Consider the following 26,189-nt stretch of genomic DNA (forward strand, 5'->3'; position numbering starts at 1 on the left):
TGAACACTTTTATTTACTAGTAAAATATAAAAATTTAGGTCTCTTAAATCCACATAATTTCTCCAAATATTTGGCAAGATTGATCCCAAGTCCATACGGGTGGGTACCAAGAACAAAGGGGTCTCTGCTCAGAGAGACTTACTGTTGGTTCAGAGTTCTGCCCTGCTTCCCTCTAAATGCTCACCAATCTGGGCTCTTCTAAAGTGGGCAGACAGGCCCTATTCTAAGCACAGGACTAGCCCCATTTGTGTGTGACACTAAGTTCTTCCAATGGTCCAAACTGAGTGTGGATGACTATCCAACATCACACACAATGCACGTCCCCTCTCTTTATAAGACATGCAGAATCTCAAGATATCTCAAGATATGCAGCAAGTTTAATACCTGAAGGTTAACAGAAATGACAATAAAACACAGATGCAACGCTATAGTAAAATGGGGTTGGGGGTGGAAGGGGGCAGAGGGACACTGAATATCATCACAGCAACCAGTGAGTGACTCCTCTGGTGCCCTGAGGAGGTTGTGAGACGCTTGACTTGTGTCACAAAGAATGGAATAAACAACTCTGAAAGACAGGCAGGTGGCGGCATTGCTGAGATGAGACTCCAGGCAGGGGCCTGGAGTTCTGTCACAGAGTGTTAATGCTCAAGGATATCTGGGCTCAAGAGTGTTCTGGTCAGCATTTTAACAGAAGGACTTCTTCAGGACACACTCCCTTCTCTTAACATGAGGTGAAGAAACCCATCCCATTCTGGGTAACCAGGCCCCATAATACCTTGGTGTTTTGATACACAGCAGCACTACACCCCACTGTGCCCACAAGCCAGCTTCACTCTGTATGCTAAGCACCCACTCTGCAAATGGATCTCAGAGTGAACAAATCCAGAGGAGGCGGGAGGAGCCACAGTGGTGGGATGTGAGAGACAGGAGTTGGCTGGAGGAGTAGATGTGTCCCATGTTCGGTCCCTCCTAGGCATCATGAAGATTGCTATCGCTCAGAAGCACCTTTTCCCCAGGTTTGAAGGCTGGCATCCCAAGGTAGGGGCAGCTGGCACAGCGGAAGGCATCACCCAGGTAGCACTGGAGAGAAAGAATGGGGAAGCCAAGGGTCAGCTTATCCCAGGCTGAAGAACGAAATTCCTAATTTCATAATGAAGCCACAGTGGCCTGAAGGAAATAACTGAGTATGTTTGCAGGTCCAACTGAGACTCAAATACTAACAGTCTTCAAGATTTCTGGTTTTGTGAAAAACTATAGTCAAGAATAAGTCCCTTAGGAGGCCATAGTTCTATATATACATACATACATACATATACATATACATATACATATACATATACATATACATATATATATATATATATATTTGTGTGTGTGTGTGTGAGAGAGAGAGAGAGACAGAGTCTCCCTCTGTCATCCAGGCTGGAGTGCAGTGATGTGATCTCAGCTCACAAGACCTCCACCTCCCAGGTTCAAGTGATTCTCCTGCCTCAGATTCCCAAGTAGCTGGGATTACAGGCATGCGCCACCATGCCCAGCTAATATTTTTGTATTTTCACTAGAGACGGATTTTCACCATGTTGGCCAGGCTGGTGTGGAACTCCTGACCTCAAGTGATCTGCCTGCCTTGGCCTCCCAAAGTGCTGGAATTACAGGCATGTGTCACTGTGCCCAGCCATAGTTCTATATTTCATGCAGTTCCAAACACAACGAACCTCGGTTAAATGCCTAACTCTGAAGTAGAAAGAAATGGGCCACAAATAAAAAACAAGACCCTCCCCAATGGGCACATGCACGCTAACCCACTCTCACCCTCAGGAGACGGCCTTTCTCCCCCTTACTGCCTATGTTCATGTGCTCATGCATTTGTCCGTTCCTAAAATATTTGAGGTGGGGCTTGTCTGTGTTTAGTCGAGAAGGATGCCTAATCCCCCTGGGGTTTTTGTGAATGCTGAGGAATGATCCTGCTATTTACGTTTCCACAAGCCGACTTGGATTGGGAGCTCATCTGTTCCCTTGACTTCTCTCTTTCCAGTTCTTCAGCAAGGCCACAGGTGCTGTGGGAAAATCAGTAACTAATGAATGAGAATTACCACCACCCAGAAATCCCAAATCCTAACAGTGCCAAAATGTGCTGTAAGCCTTCTCTTCACACCGGGTGTCATAACTCCGAAGCCTATGGGCCAGGCAGATAGCAGCTATGTGAGAGGCTGCTGAGGGAGACAGGAGGGAGAGGAAGATGGGGAGAAGTAGAGGGTGTATGCTCTGTCTACAGAGGGTGGCCACTACTCAGCTTCTGCTGGTTATCATGTTGGGTAAGGTGGACCCAGTTTGCCGTATTTTCCAAATTCAAGGACAGAAGGGAAAAAAATCTGTGTTTTGACTTAAAATCTCCTGATTTGTAAATGCTGGCAGCTTTTACATTTTAAAAACACTGATGATTAAACAAACCTGAACACCACTGATTAACTTTCTACCATCCTTCCCAACCATTTATAAAAACAAATGTGGAAACACCAAGGTCTCGCTCTGATGCCCAGGCTGGACCAGGGCAGTGGCACAATCATGGCTCATTGGCAGGCTTTTGAGGGAGAATGAGATTAGGCACAATTATGGCTCACTGTAGCCTCGACCTCCTGGGCTCATGATCCTCCTGCCTTTGCCTCCCAAGTAGCTGGGACCACAGGCACATATCACCATGCCTGGCTAATTTTAAAAGAAATTATTTGTAGAGATGGCCTCCCTATGTTGCCCAGATTGGAAAATGTATGTTTTAAAAATAGTAAAGCATTGCGATTACTTGAGCATGAGGCCACTGGAGGCAGCATCACAGGCTCCAGTTACCCGGGACTTACCAGTTCTTGCAGGCCTTCCTCTTTTTGCCTTCCCCACAAGCAGCAGCCCGCAGGGAAGCTGGATCTGGCTTCTTCAAATCTTCTGGATCCAGCAGCTCATCTGAGTCAATGAGATCCTGGAGAGTGTTAAAGCAATGAGTGACACAGTTGTGGTTTCTGGTAATGAAAAGCTAAAGTGACCACAGGCTTCGAGAGGAAACTTGGAGTCCAGGGTTCAGGTGTCCGCCCTGTCCTTCTTTTGGTCGATCATCATGTTCAACCTGACCACACGCTCAAGAGGCCAACAGTGAGTTAAACTACATCTACGGAAGGCCGGGCGCGGTGGCTCAAGCCTGTAATCCCAGCACTTTGGGAGGCCGAGGCGGGTGGATCACAAGGTCAAGAGATCGAGACCATCCTGGTCAACATAGTGAAACCCCGTCTCTACTAAAACTACAAAAAATTAGCTGGGCATGGTGGCGCGTGTCTGTAGTCCCAGCTACTCAGGAGGCTGAGGCAGGAGAATTGCCTGAACCCAGGAGGCAGAGGTTGCGGTGAGCTGAGATTGTGCCATTGCACTCCAGCCTGGGCAACAAGAGCGAAACTCCGCCTCAAAAAATAAAAAAATTAAAAAAAATCAATAAACTACATCCACGGACTATGCACTAGGATGTGAAGGAATTAGGAACCAATTTACATGAGAAAACTCTGTTAAGACTGGCCAGCAAATTGTAGAGAATGTTGGGGGTGGGGGGCAGGAGTAGGGAGAAGGGAGAGAGCAGGCAGAACAAAGAGAGAAGTGTCTATGAAGAGTCATGTGAAAAATGGAATATCTTCCATATAATCTCAGAGAAAAATCAAATAATTATATATACTTTTATGTAATTCTTTGTAAATGTGTAGACACTTAAGTGTGTAAACTCTATGAGAGCATGAACCTGACTTATTTTGCTCACTACTCTAACTTCAATAGTGGAGGTGTAGAAATGAAGAACTTTATTATAGACATGGCCAAGCAAAGATGGAAAATACTGCTTTTTAAAGCATGGAACATTCAGCAATTTGCCCAAACCAAGAGGCCAATAAAACTATTTAAGCTGACAAAATCTTTTCAGGTTTATACATGCCCACAAGAGTTTTTAACATATCACTTGAAGTGAGAACAAGAAATTATGTGGGGAAAAAGAGATGCTAAAAAATTTAAAATGCCACCAACATGGCCAGGCACAGTGGCTCACACATGTAATCCCAGTACTTTGGGAGGCTGAGGCGGGCAGATCACTTGAGGTCAGGGGTTGAGGCCAGCCTGGCCAACATGGCGAAACCCTGTCTCTACTAAAAATACAACAGTTAGCTAGGTGTGGTGGCACGTGCCTGTAATCACAGCTATTTGGGAGGCTGAAGCAAAAGAATCGCTTAAACTCGGGAGGCAGAGATTGTAGTGGGCCAAGATCACGCCACTGTACTCCAGCCAGGGTGGAGGAGCAAGACTCCATCTCAAAACAAAAAAAGAAAAAGCTACCAACATGGAGTTTCCTTCTAAACCAAAGATGTAAGTGACAGGCATAGACACAAATCTGGGCTTTAAATACGTTCACACCTACAAGTCCAGAAAGGTCACTAGAGCTGTTCACACCCAAACTGAGGCTTGACAGAAAGCAATCAAGTGATCATGGTGCCAGCTCACCATGCTGTCGTCCTCCATATCATTGGCTGAGAGCGTCCACAGCTTGGCAGCAGCAGGGTCCACGGCAGGCTTCACTGAGTCCAAGCAATAAAAGAAAAACAGCTCCATAAAAACAGAAACTATTAACTACAACATAGCTAAGTGCTTTCTACTGTGTAGAAGAGAACACACCAGACTGGGAGGCAGAAGAGGTGGGTTCAAATTCCAGCTCTACCCCTCAGAGATGTCTGACCTTGGGCCAACCACTTTCTGATAGTTATAGAAGTCACCATTTGCTAAACACTTGCTTTGTACCAGACACCATATTAAGCACTTTATATACATTATCTAACTTAGTTCTGCTGACAACCTTATGAGGTAAGTGTTTGTCATCCTAATTTTGCCGCTGAGGAAACAGGTTTAGACACTTAGGCTGGTTCTACAGGCTGCAAAGTCTGTCCGACGCTTTTTCTTTCTTTTTTTTTGAGACGGAGTCTTGCTCTGCTGCCCAGGCTGGAGTGCAATGGCATGATCTCTGCTCACTGCAACCTCCGCCTCCCAGGTTTAAGCGATTCTCCTGCCTCAGCTTACAGGCACCTGCTACCATGCCCAGCTAATTTTTGTATTTTTAGTAGAGACGGAGTTTCACCATGCTGGCCAGGCTGGTCTTGAATTCCTGACCTTAGCGATCCGCCCACCTTGGCTTCCCAAAGTGCTGGGATTACAGGCGTGAGCCACCACGCCTGGCCTTGTCTGATGCTTTTAACCTCCATTCCATATTGCTTCCTCCTCAATACCTTACTTTCCATCCTATAACATAAAGCTAAATTGTACTCCCTATGTTACTGCAGGTGTTTTGAGGATTATATGAGAAATGTGTCAAAAACTTCAAAAATAGCAGAGCTTTAGCCTCATGTAAACCTGCTACATACAAGAAAATAGGCTCTAGAGCTGCTGGTAGGAACGTAACACGATCAGTGGCAGACAAACTCACACTTCCTGATTCTCTGTCTAGTCAGAAGAATGCAAGAGAGCCTGAGAGCTAAGACTCGGATGCAGTGTGGGCAAATTCTCATGGGCCCTTGGGGTAAGAGTAGACCTCTAGTGATCATTGTCACTGTTCTTCTAAGCTGTCCCTACCCATTCTGGAACCATGAATTGAAAGGTTAGATGCCAAAGGATTTCTTGAAAATTTAGGTTAGACAGTCAAAACCGTACAAGTGGGGATGTACCAGTAAATATCTGTAAATGTGTGCATACCTCACAGCTGGGACAATTAGGCATTAAAAAACAGTGATAGAAAGGATGAGAGTGGGGCAGCGTGTGTGTGTGCGTGCATGCATGTGTTTGTATGCAATTTTCTAGGCAGAAGAAATACAGTTTTTTAAGTGTCTTAGGATCCTCAAAGCAAGAACAGCTGATTTTCCTGGCATAGGGGAAAAAAGGACATGAGAACAGGAACAGGGCACTCTCATCTACCATTACCACTATACTGTAAAGTCTTCTGAGGATAAATGTTAATTCTGGGACCTGGAAGAACTTCATTAATTAAACTGTGTGACTCAGTCCTGTAGAATTAGGAGGCCTCAGTATTTTCTGGTGCAGAAGGAAGAGCTGAACTAGATAATACCTATGTATTATTTCAGTTTTGGATCCTAATACACCCATGATAATAGTAAATTAAGTATTCTTCTATGTGGAAATGGCAGAAATCAAAGAATTAATTCTCTAAAAATATCACCATCTCATTTATTGCTGGCTCAGTTCCTAATTCTGTCCCTCTAAGCCCATGCAAATGGAATGTCCCTGTGCCAGCTTTACCTGAAGGAGATGACTTCTTGGCGATGGAAAGCTTAAGCTGACTAGAAGAGCCCACTTCAAAGTTCGGTTTTTTGCCCGTGATCTGAACAAACAGTAGGCTGTCACTTTCATGACCCAGGTGTTCTCGAACAGACTGTACTTCCTCGGGGCTTAAGGGCTCCTGCTGCAGCTAGAATTCAAGACATCAAAAGGATTAGTCCACCCTCCTCTATAAAATGGTTTACTATGTCCACCTACACATAGTTAAAGACTCATTTCTGTGCATTAAGTATATAACAGTGGAAGGTAACAGATATCACTTTATGTCTCACATTCAGTTTCTCACTGATCAGAACACTAGAGTATAACTTTTGTCTACATGTCTACTTGGAGCCTACCCCTTGGAAAATTTAAAAGTACTTATGAAATATTAGGGATGAGGTATACGCTAGTTATTGTAGGGGCTATAATTATGGAAGTAAACCAGATGTGGTCCTATTGTGTAACAGGAAAGAATGCCCACAATGAAGGCAGCAGAAATTTATATCTCAAAAGAGAAAGGAGGAAAATCCATCCTATGTTTCTGGGGATGAAGTAGCAGAGTAAAGTAGAAAAAAAGGATCAGAAAAAAAGGACACCTCTATGTCCGATAATTATAGAATGGTTACCTAAATCATAGTCCATCTATTGCGTGGAATACTGTTACATCATTAATATGAATGAAGGGAAACACACTGAAGTGGCTATGTGTCGATGATATCTAAGGGTGGGAAAAAAGCCGGTGATTGAACAATGTATACATATGATCTTATTTACATTAAAAAAGAAGTATATGCATGCAGATGCTTGTAAATACATGGGAAAAGGTCTGAATGGACATACAAAAATACATTGGTGGCTTCCTCTGGGGAGGGAAGTGTGAGCAAGGAGTGGGACGTCACTTTATATTCTGTATGCTTCAGTATAAAGTGAATTTTTATGAGGAGTCTGATATAGTTTGGATATGTGTCCCCTCTAAAGCTCATGTGGAATTGTAATCCTCAGTGTTGGAGGTGGAGCCTGGTGGGAGGTGACTGGATAATGGGGGCAGATTTCTCATGAATGGTTTAGCACCACCCGAATTCTCATGAGATGTGGTTGTTGTAAAGTGTGGCACCTTCCCTACTCCTGACTCTTCTTCTCTTTCTTGATCCTGCCTTTGCCATGTGATGTGCTGCTCTTGCTTCACCTTCTGCCATGAGTAAAAGTTCCTTGAGGCCTCCCCAGAAGCCAAGCAGATGCAGGCCCATGCTTCCCGTACAGTCTGCAGAACTGTGAGCCAGTTAAACCCCATGTCTTCATAAATTATTCAGTCTTAGGTATTTCTTCATAGGAACACAAGAATGGCCTAATACACATTCCTTATTCTAGAATCAAGCACAGAAAACCTTAAGCTAAAAGGAAAAATAAGAAAGGGTTGGCATAAAGAATCTAAGGCCTGGCACGGTGCAGTGGCTCATGCCTGTAATCCGAGCACTTTGAAAGGCCGAGGCAGATGCATGACCTGAGGTCAGGAGTTTGAGACCAGCCTGGCCAACGTAGTGAAACCCCATCTCTCCTAAAAATCCAAAAAATTAGCTGGGTGTGGTGGTACATGCCTGTAATCCCAGCTACTCAGGAGGCTAAGGCAGGAGAATTGCTTGAACTCAGGAGGAAGATGTTGCAGTGAGCCGAGATCATGCCAGTGCACTCCAGCCTGGGCAACAGAGCGAGACTCTGTCTCCAAAAAGAATTTAAAAAATAAAAATAATTAAAAAATAAAGAATCTACGGCCCTACATCATGTAACAAATAAAAGGCACAACAGCTATATGCTGTAACATTTACCTCTCCCACATCCAAGAAAATTTTAACATCAAAGAATATAGAAATAAAAACACTTCTGCTTAAATATCTCCACTGAATTGTCAGAAAAGGAACTTTCCCCCTAACCTATTCCAGCCTCCTACCAAAAATGTGAGGCTGAACTAGGTGACAGTGTTCACCCAGGCCTAGGATTCAGGTCTACTGAGAGGTAGGTGTTGGAAGCAGCATAGCTGCTGCTCACGCCCCTCAGCTGTCACCACCACTAAACTAGTACCAAGGAGACCAGAACAAGCCCCAGCCCACATTGGCCAAGCTGAGTCTCTTCAAAGTTGGTTATTCTCACAAGTTTTGTCCTTTGAAGCATCATGTATCTTACATGCATAGCATTTCTTGTTTCTTAGTTCTAAGCCATACTGATTATCTTACCTGCAGGGCAGCAAAGAAAGTTGTCTACAAACATACCTCTTTGACTTCCACAAGACCAGAAAGAGTCAGGGCTGAACACAGCTTAGATGCTGTCTTCACTTTGCTATTGTTATCTGCCAAAAGGAAAATCCAAATTAATAGCATTATAGGTAAAAGTAGAAAAAATAATAAATGCTCAATCCTATGTGGGTTAGCAGGTATTCAAACAATAATAACCAGGCGGGTGTGGTGGCGCACGCCTGTAATCTCAGCACTTTGGGAGGCTGAGGTGGGCAGATCACTTGAGGCCAGGAGTTCAAGACCAATTTGGCCAACATAGCAAAATCCCATCTCTACTAAAAATATACACAAAAAAAACAGCCAGGTGTGGTGGTACATGCCTGTAATCCCACCTACTCGGGAAGCTGAAGCATGAGAATCACTTGAACCTGGGAGGCAGAGTTTGCAGTGAGCCGAGATTCCACCACTGCACTCCGGCCTGCATGACAGAGTAAGACTCAATCTCAAACAAAAAACAAAACAAAAATAATAACCTATTCTGCTTAATGTACAGATGGTCCCTGACTTAATGATGGTTCTTACAATTTTTCAACTTTATAATGGTGTAAAAATGATACACATTCAGTAGAAACTGTATACTTCAGTTCAGTATTCAGTAAATTACATGAGATACTCAGCCCTTTATTATAAATAGGCTTTGCATTAGATGATTTTGCCCAACTGTAGGCTAATGTAAGTGTCCTAAGCATGTTTAAGGTAGGCTAGGCTAAGCAATGATGTTTAGTAGGTTTGGTGTATTACATGCGTTTTCATCTTACAGTATTTATCAGGACATAACTCTATTGTAAGATGAAGGAGGACAACTGTATATTTTAGTGATACTATTTTACTATTATTATTACTAATTTTTTGAAACAGGGTCTCACTTTGTCACCCAGGCTGGAGTGCAGTGGCACGATCTCAACTCACTGCCGCCTTAATCTCCCAGATTCAAGCAATCCTCCTGCCTCAGCCTCCACCAAGTAGGTGGGATTGGTGTGCACCACCATGCCCAGCTAATTTTTGTATTTTTTGTAAAGATGGGGTTTTGCCATGTTGCCCAGGCTGGTCTTGAACTCCTGGACTCGCAACCCACCTGCCCCAGCCTTTCGAAGTGCTGGGATTACAGGTGTAAGCCACTGTGCCTGGTCTTAGTGATACTATTTCAATTTGAAAAACCCTTTTGGTTGTTCGAAGTGTTCTTATCTAAACTCTTAAATGTTATAATTCCATTATTATTGTTCCTATCACTCTCTGCTTCTTGAAACCCGTTCTAGAGGTTGTGAGATAATGACTGTGTAAAGATGCTTATGAACTGCAAAGCACACAGAAATACAAGTATTCTTTCTGTGTAGTTCTTTTCTCTTTTTTTCTCTCTGTATAGTCCTGACAGAGACACTGCATTTAGTCATGTAAGGTTTAAATTCCCAGCAAAGAATGCTGATGTATACTACACATAACACAAAGTTATATTTCCACATAAACAATGAACACCTTCATATATTTCAAAACACTTTCACTCATTCTATTTGATGAAATTGTTACGTTGTGAAAGTCTAGTGAAAAATATTTAAAAATCCAGAATGAGTCACTCTGACAGCTATACCACTGATCAAAAAAGTTTTTATTTCATCAACACTGCCATTAGTTTCACATGAATCAATAATTACCACATCACTCCCAGAGTTTCAGACATTATTTTTAAACTTTTTATTTTGAAATAACTATAGATTCACAGGAAGTTGGAAAAAACCAAAAAAGTTCTATATAGTAAGGAGGTCTTCACCTCATCTCTCCCACAGTAATATCTTACCCAAATATAGCATGGTATGAAGATCAGGAAATTGATATTGACGGCACACATAGCTTTTCATGTTTTATTAGTTTTATATGAACTCATTTGGCAGAGAGGGACTGTATAGTTCTATGTGATTTTGTTACACGTGTAGATTTGTGTAACCACCATCACATTCAGATCACAGAATTGTTCTATCACCACAGGGAACCCTCATTCTACCCCTTTATAGCTCTACACACCCCTTTCCTCCCACTTTTAACCTCTGGCAAACTCTAATCTGATCTCCATCCCTATAATTTTGTTATTTCAAGCACTCTGGGAGGCCGAGGCGGGTGGATCACGAGGTCAAGAGATTGAGACCATCCTGGTCAACATGGTGAAACCCCGTCTCTACTAAAAATACAAAAAACATTAGCTGGGCATGGTGGCGCGTGCCTGTAATCCCAGCTACTCAGGAGGTTGAGGCAGGAGAATTGTCTGAACCCAGGAGGCAGTGGTTGTGATGAGCTGAGATCGCGCCATTGCACTCCAGCCTGGGTAGCAAGAGTGAAACTCCGTCTCAAAAAAAAAAAAAAAAAAAAATGAAAAATTGTACAGTACAGAACCTTGACTCAGCTACTTCCCTTGATATCCACCCAAGCGGATGCACATAGAGCTAGCTTGTTCCTTTTTACTGCCGCATCACTTTCCATATTATGAACATATCAAAGTTTAACCATTCACCTGCAAAAGGACCCATTTTTAGATGGCAGTTTCCTTCTGTTTTATTACATAATGAGTCAGCCAAAGGTCACAATTTCTCCAGACATGTTGCTTCAGATTTTAACAATAATTTATCCCCAAGGAGAAGGTTTTGCTACAGTAATGCTGATCTCCAAATGATAGCTTCTGCTCAGGGAGATGTAGCACACATACTCAAAGACTCAACCCTGTCAAATTGGTTTTTCAAGTGAAGATTTCCTTACCTACAGCTGTCTCTACTGGCTCTTTCAGAAAAAGACATCCACCAGGCCGAAGGATCCGGGCAATTTCAGCCAAAATCTCAGCACTGTGCAGAGTGGTGCTTCCCGGGACTAAACCCGACAAAATAATGTCAAAGCTGGATTCCTTGTGGGCAGCTAAAAAGGAGGACTCTAATTAGCAATCACCTGAGCCCAGAACAATCTCCTGGTCCCTTCTAACCCTCTACAAAGGCTGCAGGCCTCACTCTGAGAATGTACACCACTCAGTATCCATCCAAGAAGCTGGATGAATAGTGTTTTAAAAAACATGGAATAGCTATTAAGAAAGAATAACATACTTATAGAAATCATTAACTATACTCCCAAGCTCACTGTATCTCAACTGAAAAACAACAGGGTGACCAGCCACTACTATCACATGCCACCCGAAACGAAAATTCAGATATCAAGGAACCACAGAAATGCAACACTCCCATGGGAACCCCTCCAGCCTCATGAAGACAACATGGCGGGGTACTTACACTGTAATAGCTGGTTGATGTTTTCCACAGACACGCGGCCTTCATTGCCAGTTAACACTTGAAGCTTATCCACCAGATATTTCAGAGCTTCTATTGGGGATGACTTATCCCAGATCACTGCCACAAACTGGCCAGCAGAAATCCCAAAATCTGCCATTCCTGCAGTGCAGTACTGATGGACCTAAAAACTGCTGGCCAAAAGAGAATCACAACTGAGCAGAGACAAAGTGAAGTTTAATCCATGAAGTATCATAAAATATTATTAGAATCCCAACCTAATATCTAACCACCCACTAGGAAATGCTGACAATATTAGAAACCCTACTGTATATGCTAAAGAGTCTGAATAATTGAACCCCATTATCTCATCTTCATAATCCCAACATTCCAAAAGAAGGTAGATAGCTTCCTTGGTGAGAATCCTGACTTGGCAGAGTCAAGAAAGGGGATTAGAGGCAAGTAAGGAGGTTGGAGGCAGAAAGATGATTTCCTCTTTGACCTAAGATAATTCAGCCTGAACAAAATGCAAAACACACAGGACATCAAGTAGGCAGAGTGTGACTCAGCAAGGAAGGCGAATAAACCGACAAACATAACCCAACCACAGGTTCAATGTTTTTAAAAAGAAATAACACATTTAAAATTTGCAAATTGAATACTGATATTTTCCCTTTCATCAAAATATGAAAATTCCATCAAATCTGCAGTAATCAAGAATACTTACTATGTCTTTTACATTTAATATTAGCCAGACTGTTCAAAGTATCTTCTAAACATTATCTCAACTGAACCTCAGAACAGCCTTAAACTAGATATTATTACCATTTTACAGTCTGGAAACTCAGGTAATTTACTTTGCCCAAGTCATACAACTAATGAATGTTACATGGGTAAAGTAAGATCTGGGATTTTAATCCCAATTCATCTGACTGTAAAGCCCATGCTTTTAACCCATGGAAATTTCCCGCCATGGGTCAACTTTCTCTTCCACTTGATACTCAGCTGAGTATATAATATGCTAACAAAGAAATTAGGTCAAGAGATAGTACTCTACTCAGTTTCTTCTTTCTTAAACATTAATGACACCAGTTTCCAACAATAGCTCAAATAAATGAAACAAACAATTTGTGGTAGAGAGGTCAAGCATGAATTCGTTTTATGTTGAACAGACTTCTGCAGCGGTGGCCAACTCAGTGGCAATCATGTCACCACGGATACAGACTGAATTTAAGCCAAGTCACTACACTCTTGTTTCTTTTAAAATGTTGACATCAGCTGGGTGTAGTGGCTCACACCTGTAATTTCAGCACTTTGCAAAGCTGGGCCAGGCAAACTGCTTGAGCCCAGGAGTTTGAGACCAGCCTGGGTGACACAGCAAAACCCCATTTCTACTAAAAACAAAACAAAACAAAAATTAGCTGGGCAAGGTGGTTGCACACCTGTAGTCCCAGCTACATGGGAGACTGAGAGGGAGGATCACTTGAGCCCAGGAGGTGGAGGTTGTGGTGAGCTGAGATTGATCCACTGCACTCCAGCCTGGGAGACAGAGCGAGACTGTCTCAAAAAATAAAAAATTATAGCTGGGTGTGGTGGCTCATGCCTATTATCCCAGCACTTTGGGAAGTTGAGGCAGGTAGATCCCTTGAGTCCAAGAGTTAAAGACCAGCCTGGGTGACATGGTAAAACCCCATCTCTACTAAAAATATAAAAATTAGCTGAGTGTGGTAGTCTTATGTGGTAACTTTATGTAGCCCCAGCTACTGGGGTGGAGAGAAAGGCCTGAGGTGAGAGGACTGCATGAGCCCAGGAGGTTGAGCCTGCAGTGAGTCAAGACCGTACTACTACACTCCAGCCTGGGTAACAGAGCAAGACCCTGTCTCAAAAACAAAACAAAACAAAAAAACAAAGTTCACTTCAAGTAACTCTCCTCTTTGCCTATAAAACATACCCAGGACGTTAACTTAATACATAAGCATTAAATACTATAGCACTTTGATTTGTCACTCTTTTCACTAAAGGTTTTATTTGCTAGAGTGAAGTCAATTAGCATTCTGGATCCACGGCCTCCATAATCCGGCTCCACTTGTATCTCCCACCACTCCAAAGGGATCACTCCTTATTCTATGAAAACCCTTTGCATTTTCCCTTCATGCCTTTTATCTAGCTGTTTCCATATGACCCAACTGCAAGTGCCACTAAAAGAATGCTAAGTGTTATTGGACAAGTAGGATTCTTTAGTAATTTAACTCTGGTTTTTTTAAATGACAGAGGGCAAGTAAAAATGGAGGGAAAAAAAAAAGAAAAAAATTACAAAAAAGAGACTAATTCAATTGTTTTTTTTTTTTTTTTTTGGAGACAGAGTTTTGCTCTTGTTGCCCAGGCTAGAGTGCAATGGTGCAATCTCGGCTCACTGCAACCTCCGCCTCCCAGGTTCAAGCGAGTCTCCTGCCTCTGCCTCCTGAGTAGCTGGGATTACAGGTATGCGCCACCATGCCCAGCTTATTTTGTATTTTTTTTAGTAGAGATGGGGTTTCTCCAGTTGGTCAGGCTGGTCTTGAACTCAGGTGATCCTCCCACCTCAGCCTCCCAAAGCGCTGGAATTACAGGCATGAGCCACTGCAACCGGCTAATTCTGTTTGTTTGTTTTGAGACAGAGTCTCACTCTATCACCCAGGCTGGAATGCAGTGGCATGATTTCAGGTCACTGTAACCTCTGCCTCCAGAGTTCAAGCAATTCTCATGCTTCAGCCTCCCAAGTAGCTGGAATTACAGGTGCATGCCACACGCCTGGCTAATTTTTGTATTTTTAGTAGCAACAGTGTTTCACCATGTTGGCCAGGCTGGTCTTGAACTCCTGACCTCAAGTGATCTGCCTGCCTCGGGCTCCCAAAGTGCTGGGATTACAGGTGTTAGCCACCGTGCCTGGCCAATTCTGGTTTTTAAATCCCTAAAAAGCACACAATTAAGAACTGAGACTTTTAACTGGCACATGATGCTGAGGAAGAACGCTTGCAAACTTTAAGATGTGCAATGTGGAATCAATCTCACATTTAAGAACCAGCCAGGCAAGATGGGAGTGTGCATTGCTGGGCATTAAGTGACCTGTTTCTAGAATGATGTTGGGATAGGTTCTCCCTTGGGACAATAGAAAGGGATGATAAAGACTCTACCTACCAGACTACCACCAACTTTGCACTGTGCTTACAGAAAAAGCCAGGAAGGAAACAAGGGGCAAAAGGTTACTCATTAGCTAGAGAAAAACAAAAAGCCAAACGTCTAGACCTTTTCAGCAACATTTATAGAGGCAGTTTTATAGGATAAAGGTTTTGAGTACAGATGACCTAGTGTTCTATCTACCACTGGATCTAATGGGCACATGACCATGGGTAAGCCATTAGACTCTTTGAATCCATTTTCTCATCGGTAAAGTAGGGATAGTAACCTTGTATTTTGGGAGGCTGCTATAAGAAGCAAATGAGAAGATAAAAATATGTAAGGCACTTGGCAGGCTCTGGCACACAGAGCTCCATAAAGTAATGTTCTAGGAGAACTCTGGGCTTCCACGTCTCTGTTGCTACTTTACCTGCCTTTGCTTCAAACAGTCCTATAAAAACCTGTTTCTGCTTAGCCATGCCTTCTAGAAGGACACCCAAGGGAGTGACGGGAAGCTGCTTTTTCATTGTTATAATTATAGTGTAAGAGCTGCACTTTATGATCTTTGGACAGAACTGCAGTGGGACTGTGTCAATAAATTAGAAGAAGGTAGAATGCTTTGCGTTCCGTATCTCCCAAAACCAATCTTATGGCAAGAGGAGCTTATGAACTACATTTATTAAACATCAACCCTCAAAAAACAGGCATAGCCACTACTTTCAGTCAGCAGTTTTCAAATAAGATAATATTCTTTTAAATATCTAAAGCCAAAGTGTGATACTTTTCATCGTCAGAGTTTTATGTTGCTGTTGTGAATTTGTCTTTTAAAACAAAAAAACTCATAAGGAAAATGTGTCCAGCATCTAAGATAACATGGTTAGAAGCTATGACTCAGGGCCTAGTTTCATAAGAGGTGGCATCACTGTCACGTCACTGAGCTTGTTAGGTACCTCTTCAACTCTGACTGAGGTGCACACATGTCCATGGCCCTTCTAAAATGTTATTGGCCAGCAGTAAAAGTGGGTGTCTGAGAATAACGTCTGTTTTTAAGGTGCCCAGTAAGCATCAGATCTTGTTGCACTTGGTCTCTCTTCTGGTGAAAGAGGACAAAAGAAAAAAATAAGACTGAAGTTTGGGCTTCAGTTCAAAAAAATCCTTTAACTCAGATGCATAAAAGAATTCTAAGAATACTGACAGTTATCAAAAAGAAAATCCTAATTAAAATTAACTAACTGGGCTGGGTGCGATGACTCACGCCTGCAATCCCAGCACTTTGGGAGGCCAAGGCGGGCGGATCACCTGAGGTCACGAATTCAAGACCAGCCTGGCCAACATGGAAAACTGCTGCCTCTACTAAAAATACAAAGATTGGTCGGGCATGGTGGCATGCACCTGTAATCCCAGCTACTTGGGAGGCTGAGGTAGGGAGAATTGCTTGAAGCCAGGAGGTCAAAGTTGCAGTAGGCCAAGATCTCACCACTGCACTCCAGCCTAGGTGATCTCAAAAATAAATAAATAAAATTTAAAAATAAAATTAACTGAAGCTGTTGTGCACATGCATGGTAGTGCCTGTCCTCTTGGTGACCAGCACCAAGTGGGCCTAACCAGCCTACTGTGTAATCCAAGCCAGCCATTGCCCCTCTCTGGGCCTCAGTTTCCCTGTCAGCTTTAGCAGAATGGTAAGAAGGCACAATTACAATCTGCAAATGAGACCAAAGGAACCTACTATGTGTCTGCCCCTCCAAGGGAGACAGACAAAGCGGCACTTGTTCCCTGCCATCTTGACACTTAGACTAAGACCTTAGGGATTTTTTTTTTTTTTTTTTTTGGAGACAGAGTCTTGCTCTGCTGCCCAGGCTGGAGTGCAGTGGCGCAATCTTGGCTCACTGCAACCTCCACCTCTTGGGTTCAAGCAATTCTCTGCCTCGGCCTCCTGAGGAGATGGGATTACAGGTGCCTGCCACCATGCCCGGCTGATTTTTGTATTTTTAGCAGGCATGGGGTTTAACCATCTTGGCCAGGCTGGTCTTGAACTCCTGACCTTGTGATCCACCCACTTCAGCCTCCCAAAGTGCTGGGATTACAGCCATGAGCCTGGCGCAGAATTTTTTTAAAAAGTGAGAATCAACAATGCAACAGGAATGTCTCCAGGCATTTGGTGTGTGTCAGGAATAAGGGTTTCAGAAAGGATACCCAAATGCTAGTTTCCACAGGAAAGACTCATTCAAAGATGGTTGGACAGAACTCAGAAACAAATCCTCACGGCGGAGTGTTTTACCTAAAACCAGAAATACGGATCTAAAATGTTAACTTTTGGGGTAAGTTTTGGCTTAGGAGGTCTTCCCCACACTCGTGCAGTGAGGAGGAGGATGTTCTGAAAAGACTAGAGTTGATAAGGTGTGTACAAAACACAACTTTAACAAAGATGGGATCTGACTGCAAACACAAAATCGACAGAATCACATCCTTTTGTCGTCAGTTACTCTTAGTCCAAAACCCATTTACTTCTTCCTATTAAGCCTTCCCTGAGGACACCCCAGTGAGGCGCTCTGTTAGGGGCTGGACCGTGACCTCCTTGAGCCATCCGGAGCTTAGCACTCAGTAATGCCAGAATGAAGGGCACCAGCCTTTCCCGAACGTGCAGATCCCACAGATCACCCAGAGGTAGTGGTTAAAATGAGATTCCTGGACCACACGCACTCCCACTCAATCCATCCATCCTCCAGGACAAAGACCTGGCTGTCCTAGTAATAAGCATCCTTCCGATCTAGATACTTAATTATACCAACTCAACACGCTGGGGGTTCGGACAAGTCGCAGGCTCGAAATTACAATCACCAGCTCAGGTACCCCCAGGCTTTCGGGCTTTGCTGCCAGGAACCCCCAGGAACCGAAACTTCACGGGGACTGAGGCCCAAGGTCATAACGATTGGCGACTGACTGGTAGGATCGGGTCTCAGAACCAGTTCTCCCGGACCCCAGAGCTCGGGGCCCCTTCTTCTCAGCGTGGTGGCCCCGGGGCCTCAGAGTAAGGCGGGCAGCGCAAGGGACGAGGCAGCCCGGAAACGGCGTGAATTCTCAGTCAGGACCCCGGGGTGGGCAGGGCCGGCCCTGGCCCCTCACACTGACTTCTCAGGAATAAGCCCGCCGGGGCTCTCAGCGGGGCAGCAGTGGCTGCGTTCCCATTGAGGGACAGGGGTGGGAAGATGAAATGAGGGGATGTGAGACGAGAGTGGGCCGGAGGGGGCAGTTGACGGAACTCTAGCTTTCAGCTGGCCCCCACCACTCTCACCTGCCGCCTGGGCTCGCTCCCGGTTTCTCCTCTGCAGTCGACCCCACGCCTCGCGCTTCTCGCGAGAGGAGGAGGCTCCGCGGCGCCGTTACTTCCGCCCTTCAAGCGCCGTGGTCCCGAGGCTGCCTGTCGCGTCGCCGTGGGCTACGTGCCCGCCTTCAAGATGGCGGTGGCGGCGGTCTCCGGTGCGCTTGGCCGGGCGGGCTGGAGGTTCCTGCAGCTGCGATGCCTGCCCGGTGAGGGGGCGGCCAAGCCGGCGAGAGGCGGGGAGCGCGGAGGGGGTGCAAGGCCGGCTTGAGCTGGGTGCGGCGGTGGGGGGAAGAGGCCGTTAGGGCGGCCCGCTAGCAAGGTGAGGTGAAGGGCATCGGCGCGGGCTCCGGCGAGCCGCCTGGCCAGCTTCGGCCCTGCCCGGCTGCCTGTGAGGGGCAGGTGCAGCGGTCCAGGGCCTGTCACCCCCGTTTCTGAAGTTAGCGGAGCCTCAGAGAGGTCTGGAGGCACCAAGGTCACGCAGACTGTTGATTACAGAACTGGCAGTCCTAGACCCATTCTCAACTTCATTGCCAAGTCCACTGGAAGGACAGGTGGACACGGCCACAGAGAGCCTAGTCCATTGCTTCCCGAAAGCCAGTCGTTTCCCCACCACTTCACGAATTCTGTGATACTCTCTTACCACCTTTGCCACTATGTACTCAGTATTTTTATTTTTACGTAGGAGTTCCTTTTAAAGAGGAAACTTTAAGGCTGGGCGCGGTGGCTCATGACTGTAATCCCAACACTTTGGGAGGCCGAGGCGGGCGGATCATGAGCTCAGGAGTTCAAGACCAGCCTGGCAAACATGGTGAAACCTCGTCTCTAATAAAAATAGAAAAATTAGCCGAGTGTGGTGGCGCGCGTCTGTAATCCCAGCTACTGGGGAAGCTGAGGCAGAAGAATCGCTTAAACCCAGGAGGCGGGGGTTGCAGTGAGCCGAGATCGCGCCACTGCACTGCAGCCTGAGCGACAGAAAGACTCTGTCTCAAAAAAAGAAACTTTATATTACTGCCGCAAATGGAAAACGAATATTGCTTTCCTTAAATAGAATGTATGCGTAAACACTTTAGCATACATAAATAACTGATGAAGTGTTCATCTGTATTTCACCTAAAATCTCTTGAACCTCGGTGGTACTACAGTTATACTTTGCATCCGCTTCATCCTTTTCAGAGTTTTATGGATACGTGTGCCATATCTTTCCGTACATATATTAAAATATTTATATTTTTATGAATACTTTTTTTTTTCTTTTTCTTTTTTTCCCTGTGATAAAGTCTGGCTCCTCAGCCTCCTGAAAAGCTGGGACTACAGGTGCATGCTATCCTACTTGACTGATGTTGTTGTTGTTGTTGTTGAGACAGGGTCTCACTTTGTAGCCCAGGCTGGAGTGCAGTGGCACAGTCTCCGCTTGCTGCAACCTCTGCTTCCTGGGTTCAAGCGATTCCCCTGCCTCACCCTCCCGAGTAGCTGGGATTACAGGCTTGTGCCACCACACCCAGCTCATTTTTTATTTTCAGTAGACGGGGTTTCACCATGTTGGCCAGGCTGATCTCAAACTCCTCACCTCAAGTGATCCGCCCGCCTCAGCCTCCCAAAGTGTTGGGATTACAGGGGTGAGCCACCACCGCCCAGCACCCTTTTGTTGTATTTATACAAAATTCTGAACTAAAGATGTGTAGTAAAAGTAATGCCTATGACCCCGCAAATCCAGAAGTGAAGGTATGTGTCTACAAAAAAGTTTGTACAAGTATATTCATAGTAGCCAAACACAAAAACAGCACAGTTGTCTATCAACAGAATAGTCTTTTTTATGGAATACTACTCTGCAATAAAAACTAAAAATCAGTCAAAGCTGGACACTAAAGTAGTAAGAACTGTTTTTAATCGGTAATAACTATTGCAGTAGTGAAAAGAGTCTAGCATGAACTGAACTCAACCTTGAATTTGGTGCATGCAGAAGTAACTAAGTGTTTTAAAGAAAAAATGAGGGAAGAGGGAGGAAGGCAGGTGGGGACTCAGTAGAGTCAGGAAAGTGAAAAATTACACAGGGTTAGTATAAATGAGATTGGTCTGGTAGCTGGCAGTCAACAAACTTAGGATTCTGTTTTCCCACAGAGAGACAAAAGCCCTATCCTTAAGTTTAGCCAGAATAAACAGTAAATTTTTTTTGGCAGCCTTGAGTTTTCTCAGGCAGGCACTTTAATGGGGGCTAGGGTCGTCTTAAGGGATGGGGCCCTGAGTGAAGCTTGTGTTAGTGTGTGTCCAAGTCTTTATAGGCCAAGATTGAAGCCTAGATAAGAAGAGGGCTCAGAGCCTGGTTAGAGTCTGGTCAAGGACAGAATCTTTGCCACATCTACTGGTTTGCATAAAAATACAGATCAATCTGAAAAAAAAACTAAGTGGGCCAGGTGTGGTGGCCCATTGCCTGTAATCCCAGCACTTTGGGAGGCCGAGGTGGAAGGGTTGCTTGCGCTGAGGAGTTTGAGACCATTTTGGGCAACATAGTGAGACTCTGTGTTTAAACTTTTATATATATATATATATATATATATATATATATTATACATGTATATATATGTGTATATATATATTATATACACACACACACACAGCGAGACTCTGTGTTTAAACTTACATGTATACACATACACACACACACACATTTATATAATCCTAAGTGAAAGAGGCTTTACTGAAACACATACATGTAGATGAAATCCTAGGAGAGGCAAAACTAACCTAGAGTGAAAAATTCAGAACAGTATGAACGGAGAATTACTGAAAAGGCATAAGGGAACTTTCTGGGGTGGCAGTAATGTTCTCTGTTTAGATTGGGTTCAGGTTGTGCAAGTATATACATTTGTCAAAACTCATTGAATGGTACTCTTAAGATTTATGCATTTAATTGTGTGTAAATGGCATCTTAATTTTAAAAAGTGAACGTAGAACTCTTCCAAGATAAAATGTTTAGAGATGAATAATACTGATATCTGTAACAAATGCACAGAAAATCAAGATAGATGAATGAAGAGCATGACAGATGTGTAGAACCTAATGGTGGATATACAGGTGTTCATTCCGTAATTCTTTCAATTTGCATGTTTGAAGATTTTTATAATAGGCCAGATGCGGTGGCTTATGCCTATAATCCTAGCACTTTGGGAGGCCAAGACAGACAATTACTTGAGGTCAGGAGTTTGAGACCAGCCTGGCCAACATGGTAAAACCCCATCTCTACTAAAAATACAAGAATGAGCCAGGAGTGGTGGCGGGTGCTTATAATCCCAGCTACTTGGGAGGCTGAGGCACAAGAACCACTTGAGCCTGAGAGGCAGAGATTGCAGTGAGCTAAGATAGTGCCACTACACTCCAGTCTGGGTGACAGAGTGAGACTGACCAAAAAAAAAAAAAATTTTTTTTAGAATAAAAAATGTTGGGAAATTAAAAAGTAGTGTGAATTTATGCTTAGGAAACATACTTCTCATCTTTCTTAAAGTAAATGAGGATGTTGCAGATATTGCAGATGAGAAAGTAGAGATTAGTGACTCGTCTAGAGATAGCATATAGACACTGAGGACTGAGACATTCAAATTACTACTCCAGAGCTCTTGCCATAATATATATAAATATGTAACATTTGCAAGCCACTTTTACTTTTTGTTTGGGCCGCACAGTACTCTCATCTAGCAAGTAGAGATTGCTCTAAATATGCAGATTTTAAAATCTGCATGTTGGGGTGAAATTGTTTGCCAGTTACCACACAGGTAACTAGTGGAAGAAACAGGTCAAGTCACTAGGTAGATCTTGTTTCCTGGCTTTCCACTTTTGCTACCACTTCATGTCCCAAGGTTCCCAGTTTACTTAATATTTTTATGTGGGACCCAACACTTGGATAAGTGCTTGTGGAGGAGTCTGTAGCCTGCTTTTCCTCCTCCTTGTCTGTATTACCACTCTGGGTCTGAAGAGTCTTCTCTGTTGAATGTCCCTGACTGACCAGCCCAGTTTCTGTTTCAGTGGCCCGTTGCCGACCAGCCCTGATGCCACGTGCCTTCCATGCTTCAGCTGTGGAGCTAAGGTCTTCAGATGAGCAGAAGCAGCAGCCTCCCTTGTCATTTTCTCAGCAGCATTCTGAGACACAGGGGGCAGAAAAACCTGATGCAGAGGCTTCTCATTCACCTCCCAGGTAGGCACCAATCTACCTATTTCTGGCCACTTCACATGCTTCAATATGTTCCTCCTTCACTTCCTCTCTCCTCTCCATCCCCTTTTGTACCTTCCTTCATTTCCAAGGCTATCTTTGTTTTTTAGAATTTTTTATTTTTTGTAGTGATGGTTTCTTGCTATGTTGCCCAGACTGGACTCACACTCCTAGGTTTCACGCTGTCCTCTCCCTAAACCTCCCAAAGTGTTGGGATTACAGGTGTGAGCCATTGCACCTGGCCCCAAGGCTGTCTTTGAAAAGAACCTATTATTTTTATAAAATTGGTGCCTGTTTGTTCTAAAACATCTAAACAGTATAGAGAAGTTCACAAAAATAAATCCGTTTTATCCAAAATTATAGAGACAATCCTGCTAACATTTTTGTGAATATCCTTTTAGATGTTTCTCTAAGCTTATTTCATATAAATTTTTATATAGAATAGATATGTGTATAAACTCTACATGTTGTTCTAGAACCTGTTTTTTCACTCAACAGTACATTTGTAATGTCTTTTCATAGTTTAATAGTTGTATAACATTCCAGCAAATAGCTGTACTGAAATTTGTTTAACCTTTTTTGATGGCTATTTAGATTTCCTTCACTAGTATAAGAAATAATGTGATAAAGTGTTTGAATCTCTCAATAGAAGTGGGAGCGCTGAGTCAAAGGATATGTACATTTAAAGATTCATTACATATGTGGGGCCAGTTGCCCTCCAGAAAGGTAATACTGATTAATATTTCCATTAGAGTTTTTTTTTTTCCTAATCCTGCCATTGAAAAGTTTCTCTAGATCTGAAATTAGAGTGTTGCTTTTCATTTTTCTGGTTTCCTATCTAAAGTACTTTTCATTTCAATTTGAGAAATATTTTTTGAGGCCCTACTGTCATGCCAGGCCCTGTGAGTAACGTAGCATTCCCCCTGCCCTCATGGAGGTACAGTCTGGTGTGAGTTAGATAAAGAAACCCTCTGAGCACAGTGTGCTAAGGGCTGAAGACAGGGAACTCCAGGGTGCAGCAGGAGCACTGCCTTCATACCACATGACCTCGGGGGCTATGGGGAGGTGAGGGATGATCTAGTTTTTACTCTGTTGGTGTTAAAACGTTGATACTGGCCGGGCGCGGTGGCTCATGCCTGTAAACCCAGCACTTGGGAAGGCTGAGGCAGGAAGATCACTTGAGGTCAGGAGTTCAAGACCAGCCTGGGCAACATGGTAAAACCCTGTCTCTACTAAAAATCCAAAATTTGCTGGATGTGGTGGCACACACCTATAGTCCCAGCTACTCAGGAGGTTGAAACAGGAGAATCACTTGAAACCAGGAGGTGGAGATTGTAGTGAGCGGAGATCATACCACTGCACTCCAGCCTCGGCAACAGAGGGAGACCCTCGCAAAAAAAAAAAAGTGATACTGACGCAAGAGTAAATGTCTTACCAGCATGTGCTTAGAGGAGATCCAGAGCCTCTGGTTTGTGGTCAGGCCTGTGGTGCATGCCAGGAGATGAAGTATGCTGGGCTGTGTCTTTTGTCTCAGGTATACAGACCAGGGCGGTGAGGAGGAGGAGGACTATGAGAGTGAGGAGCAGCTGCAGCACCGCATCCTGACGGCAGCCCTAGAGTTTGTGCCCGCCCATGGGTGGACAGCAGAGGCGATTGCAGAAGGAGCCCAGGTGTGTATAGGTGAGGCCGGCCGCCTGACCAAGATGAGCCAGGAGGGAGTTACACCAGGCAGAGCAGAGGGCCTCATGCCTTTTTCCAGACCAGCTCAGAGCCCCTCACAGCTGAAAGATTTACTGGCTTTTTTCTAATAGGGTGGAAATGGCTTTATTTTGTAGTTATAAAGAACGTACCACGGAGCTGTTTTTTTTTTTTTTTTTTTTTGTAGTTATAAAGAACGTACCATGGTTTTCTTGGGAGTTGTTTTCTCTAAAGGCAACCCATTAGGTAAGAATTGTCTGTGATCAAAACTACCATGTTTCATTGACTCTAAGATGCCATTGGTTGTAGGAAGCACCATTTTAAAATGCATTAATAAAAAAACATGTTGCCTATTGAACTATGACAGAGCACTTCTATAGTTCATACTAATTTTTTAAACTGAAAAATATATCTGCATCTTAGAATTAATGACATACGGTGTTTGGAAACCCCCAAGAAGGCACCACTTTGGAGACGAATACATCTTATTTTCTCGGTAAATCTAAGGCATTTCCTGTATTAGTACAGACTGCTGCTTTAGATTAGGCAGTAGGCTCGTGTTCAGGCCATGTTGTAGAGAGTCTTCCAGCATAGCAAGACACCATCCTCTAGGAGCCTGAGGGGATGACAGAGTTGCATCTTCCATCCCAGGCTTGCTGCAGAGCATCTCCCCATGGACCATGGGCAAGGTTGCTGCTTTACTGAAGCGTAACTGTTACTTCCTTGTCTTCTCTCACTCCCAAGTGCGCATTTGGTAACAGAAGTCTCATTAGTGAAATGTGAATGCTCTGACTCTGCTGTAGGCTCATTGTGAAAACTTTGAACAATACAAAAAATATAAAAAGAATTTAAAGAACATCTATGATCACACTAAAGATCCCACTATCAACATTTATGGCTAGTTCTTTCAAATAAAAAAAAAAACCTTTATATCACTCATTCTGTAAATTTGTTTTTTTTGAGATGGAGTTTCGCTCTTGTTGCCCAGGCTGGAGTGCAGTGGTGCGATCTCGGCTCACTGCAGTCTCTGCCTCCCGGGCTCAAGCAGTTCTCCTGCCTTAGCCTCCTGAGTAGCTGAGATTACAGGCATGTGCCACCAAGCCCAGCTAATTTTGTATTTTTAGTAGAGATGGGGTTTCTCCATGTTGGCCAGGCTGGTCTCAAACCTCCTACCTCAGGTGATCTGCCTGCCTCAGCCTCCCAAAGTGCTGGGATTACAGGTATGAGCCACCGCGCCCGGCCTCTTTAAATGTTTATTGAGCAAATAATGTGCCCTAGACACTGTGCTAGTCCAAGGGACGTGACGGGTAAAGGTGGTCAAGATGGACCTGCTTCCTGCCCTTGTCGACCTTCCAGTCTAGCAACATAAATAAAATATAAACAAATATTTACTTAGAAGATGTGGTAAGTGCCATCAAGGAAAGGTGCTGTTGGGCTGTATAATTAAGGGATCTGATTATTAGATCAGGTCACAGCTGCAAGATTGACTGTTTTTTCCCCCCCTCAACAGGGTGGAAATGGCTTTATTTTGTGGAGTTGGTTCTTGGGAGTTGTGCTGTAAAGGCAACCTATTAGGCCAGAATTGTCTGCAATCAAAACTACCATCTTTCATTGACTTTAAGATGCCATTGGTTTTAAGAAGCACCATTTTTAAATGCATCAGTAAAAAAGAAAACATGTTGCCTATTAAACTATGACAAATAGTTTAATTTGTCCTATTAAATGGGTGGAGGGCTGGGCACAGTGGCTCACCCCTGTAATCCCAGCACTTTGGGAGGCCAAGGCATAAGGATTGCTTGAGCCCAGGAGTTTGGGACCAGCCTGGACAAACTAGGGAGAGACCCCATCTCTACAAAAAATATAAAAATTAGCCAGGTGTGGAGGTGCTTGCCTGTGATCCTTGCTACTTGAGAGTATGAGGTAGG

The 26,189-nt window shown here is 43.9% G+C and overlaps 2 protein-coding genes across 3 annotated transcripts in view; one reads left to right on the forward strand and one right to left on the reverse strand.

The window, feature by feature from the left end:
- On the reverse strand, positions 1-18,455 carry CIAPIN1 (cytokine induced apoptosis inhibitor 1). 2 transcript variants are annotated; one of them, XM_032283985.1, is made up of 9 exons: positions 18,336-18,455; positions 11,891-12,078; positions 11,373-11,525; positions 8,607-8,683; positions 6,322-6,490; positions 4,522-4,595; positions 2,856-2,971; positions 1,976-2,057; positions 1-1,080 (listed from the first exon to the last, which is right to left on the reverse strand). In XM_032283985.1, exons 2-9 carry the CDS (start codon positions 12,045-12,047, stop codon positions 970-972), a joined length of 939 nt encoding a protein of 312 aa, XP_032139876.1. In that variant the 5' UTR covers positions 12,048-12,078; positions 18,336-18,455; the 3' UTR covers positions 1-969. The 2 variants fall into 2 exon arrangements, with proteins under 2 accessions (XP_032139876.1, XP_032139877.1); XM_032283986.1 differs by having other exon boundaries at positions 11,891-12,081; positions 18,336-18,421.
- Positions 18,425-26,189, forward strand: part of COQ9 (coenzyme Q9) — a 17,025-nt gene continuing 9,260 nt past the window's right edge. Inside the window, exons 1-3 of the mRNA XM_032283984.1 lie at positions 18,425-18,571; positions 22,383-22,551; positions 24,101-24,236. Of these exons, the coding sequence (XP_032139875.1) occupies positions 18,499-18,571; positions 22,383-22,551; positions 24,101-24,236 (378 nt within the window). The 5' untranslated portion in view covers positions 18,425-18,498. The remainder of the gene's footprint in view (positions 18,572-22,382; positions 22,552-24,100; positions 24,237-26,189) is intronic.

Source organism: Sapajus apella, unplaced genomic scaffold (genome assembly GCF_009761245.1).
Source record: "Sapajus apella isolate SASKATOON/1434 unplaced genomic scaffold, GSC_monkey_1.0 scaffold15, whole genome shotgun sequence".
NCBI classification, from domain to species: domain Eukaryota; kingdom Metazoa; phylum Chordata; class Mammalia; order Primates; family Cebidae; genus Sapajus; species Sapajus apella.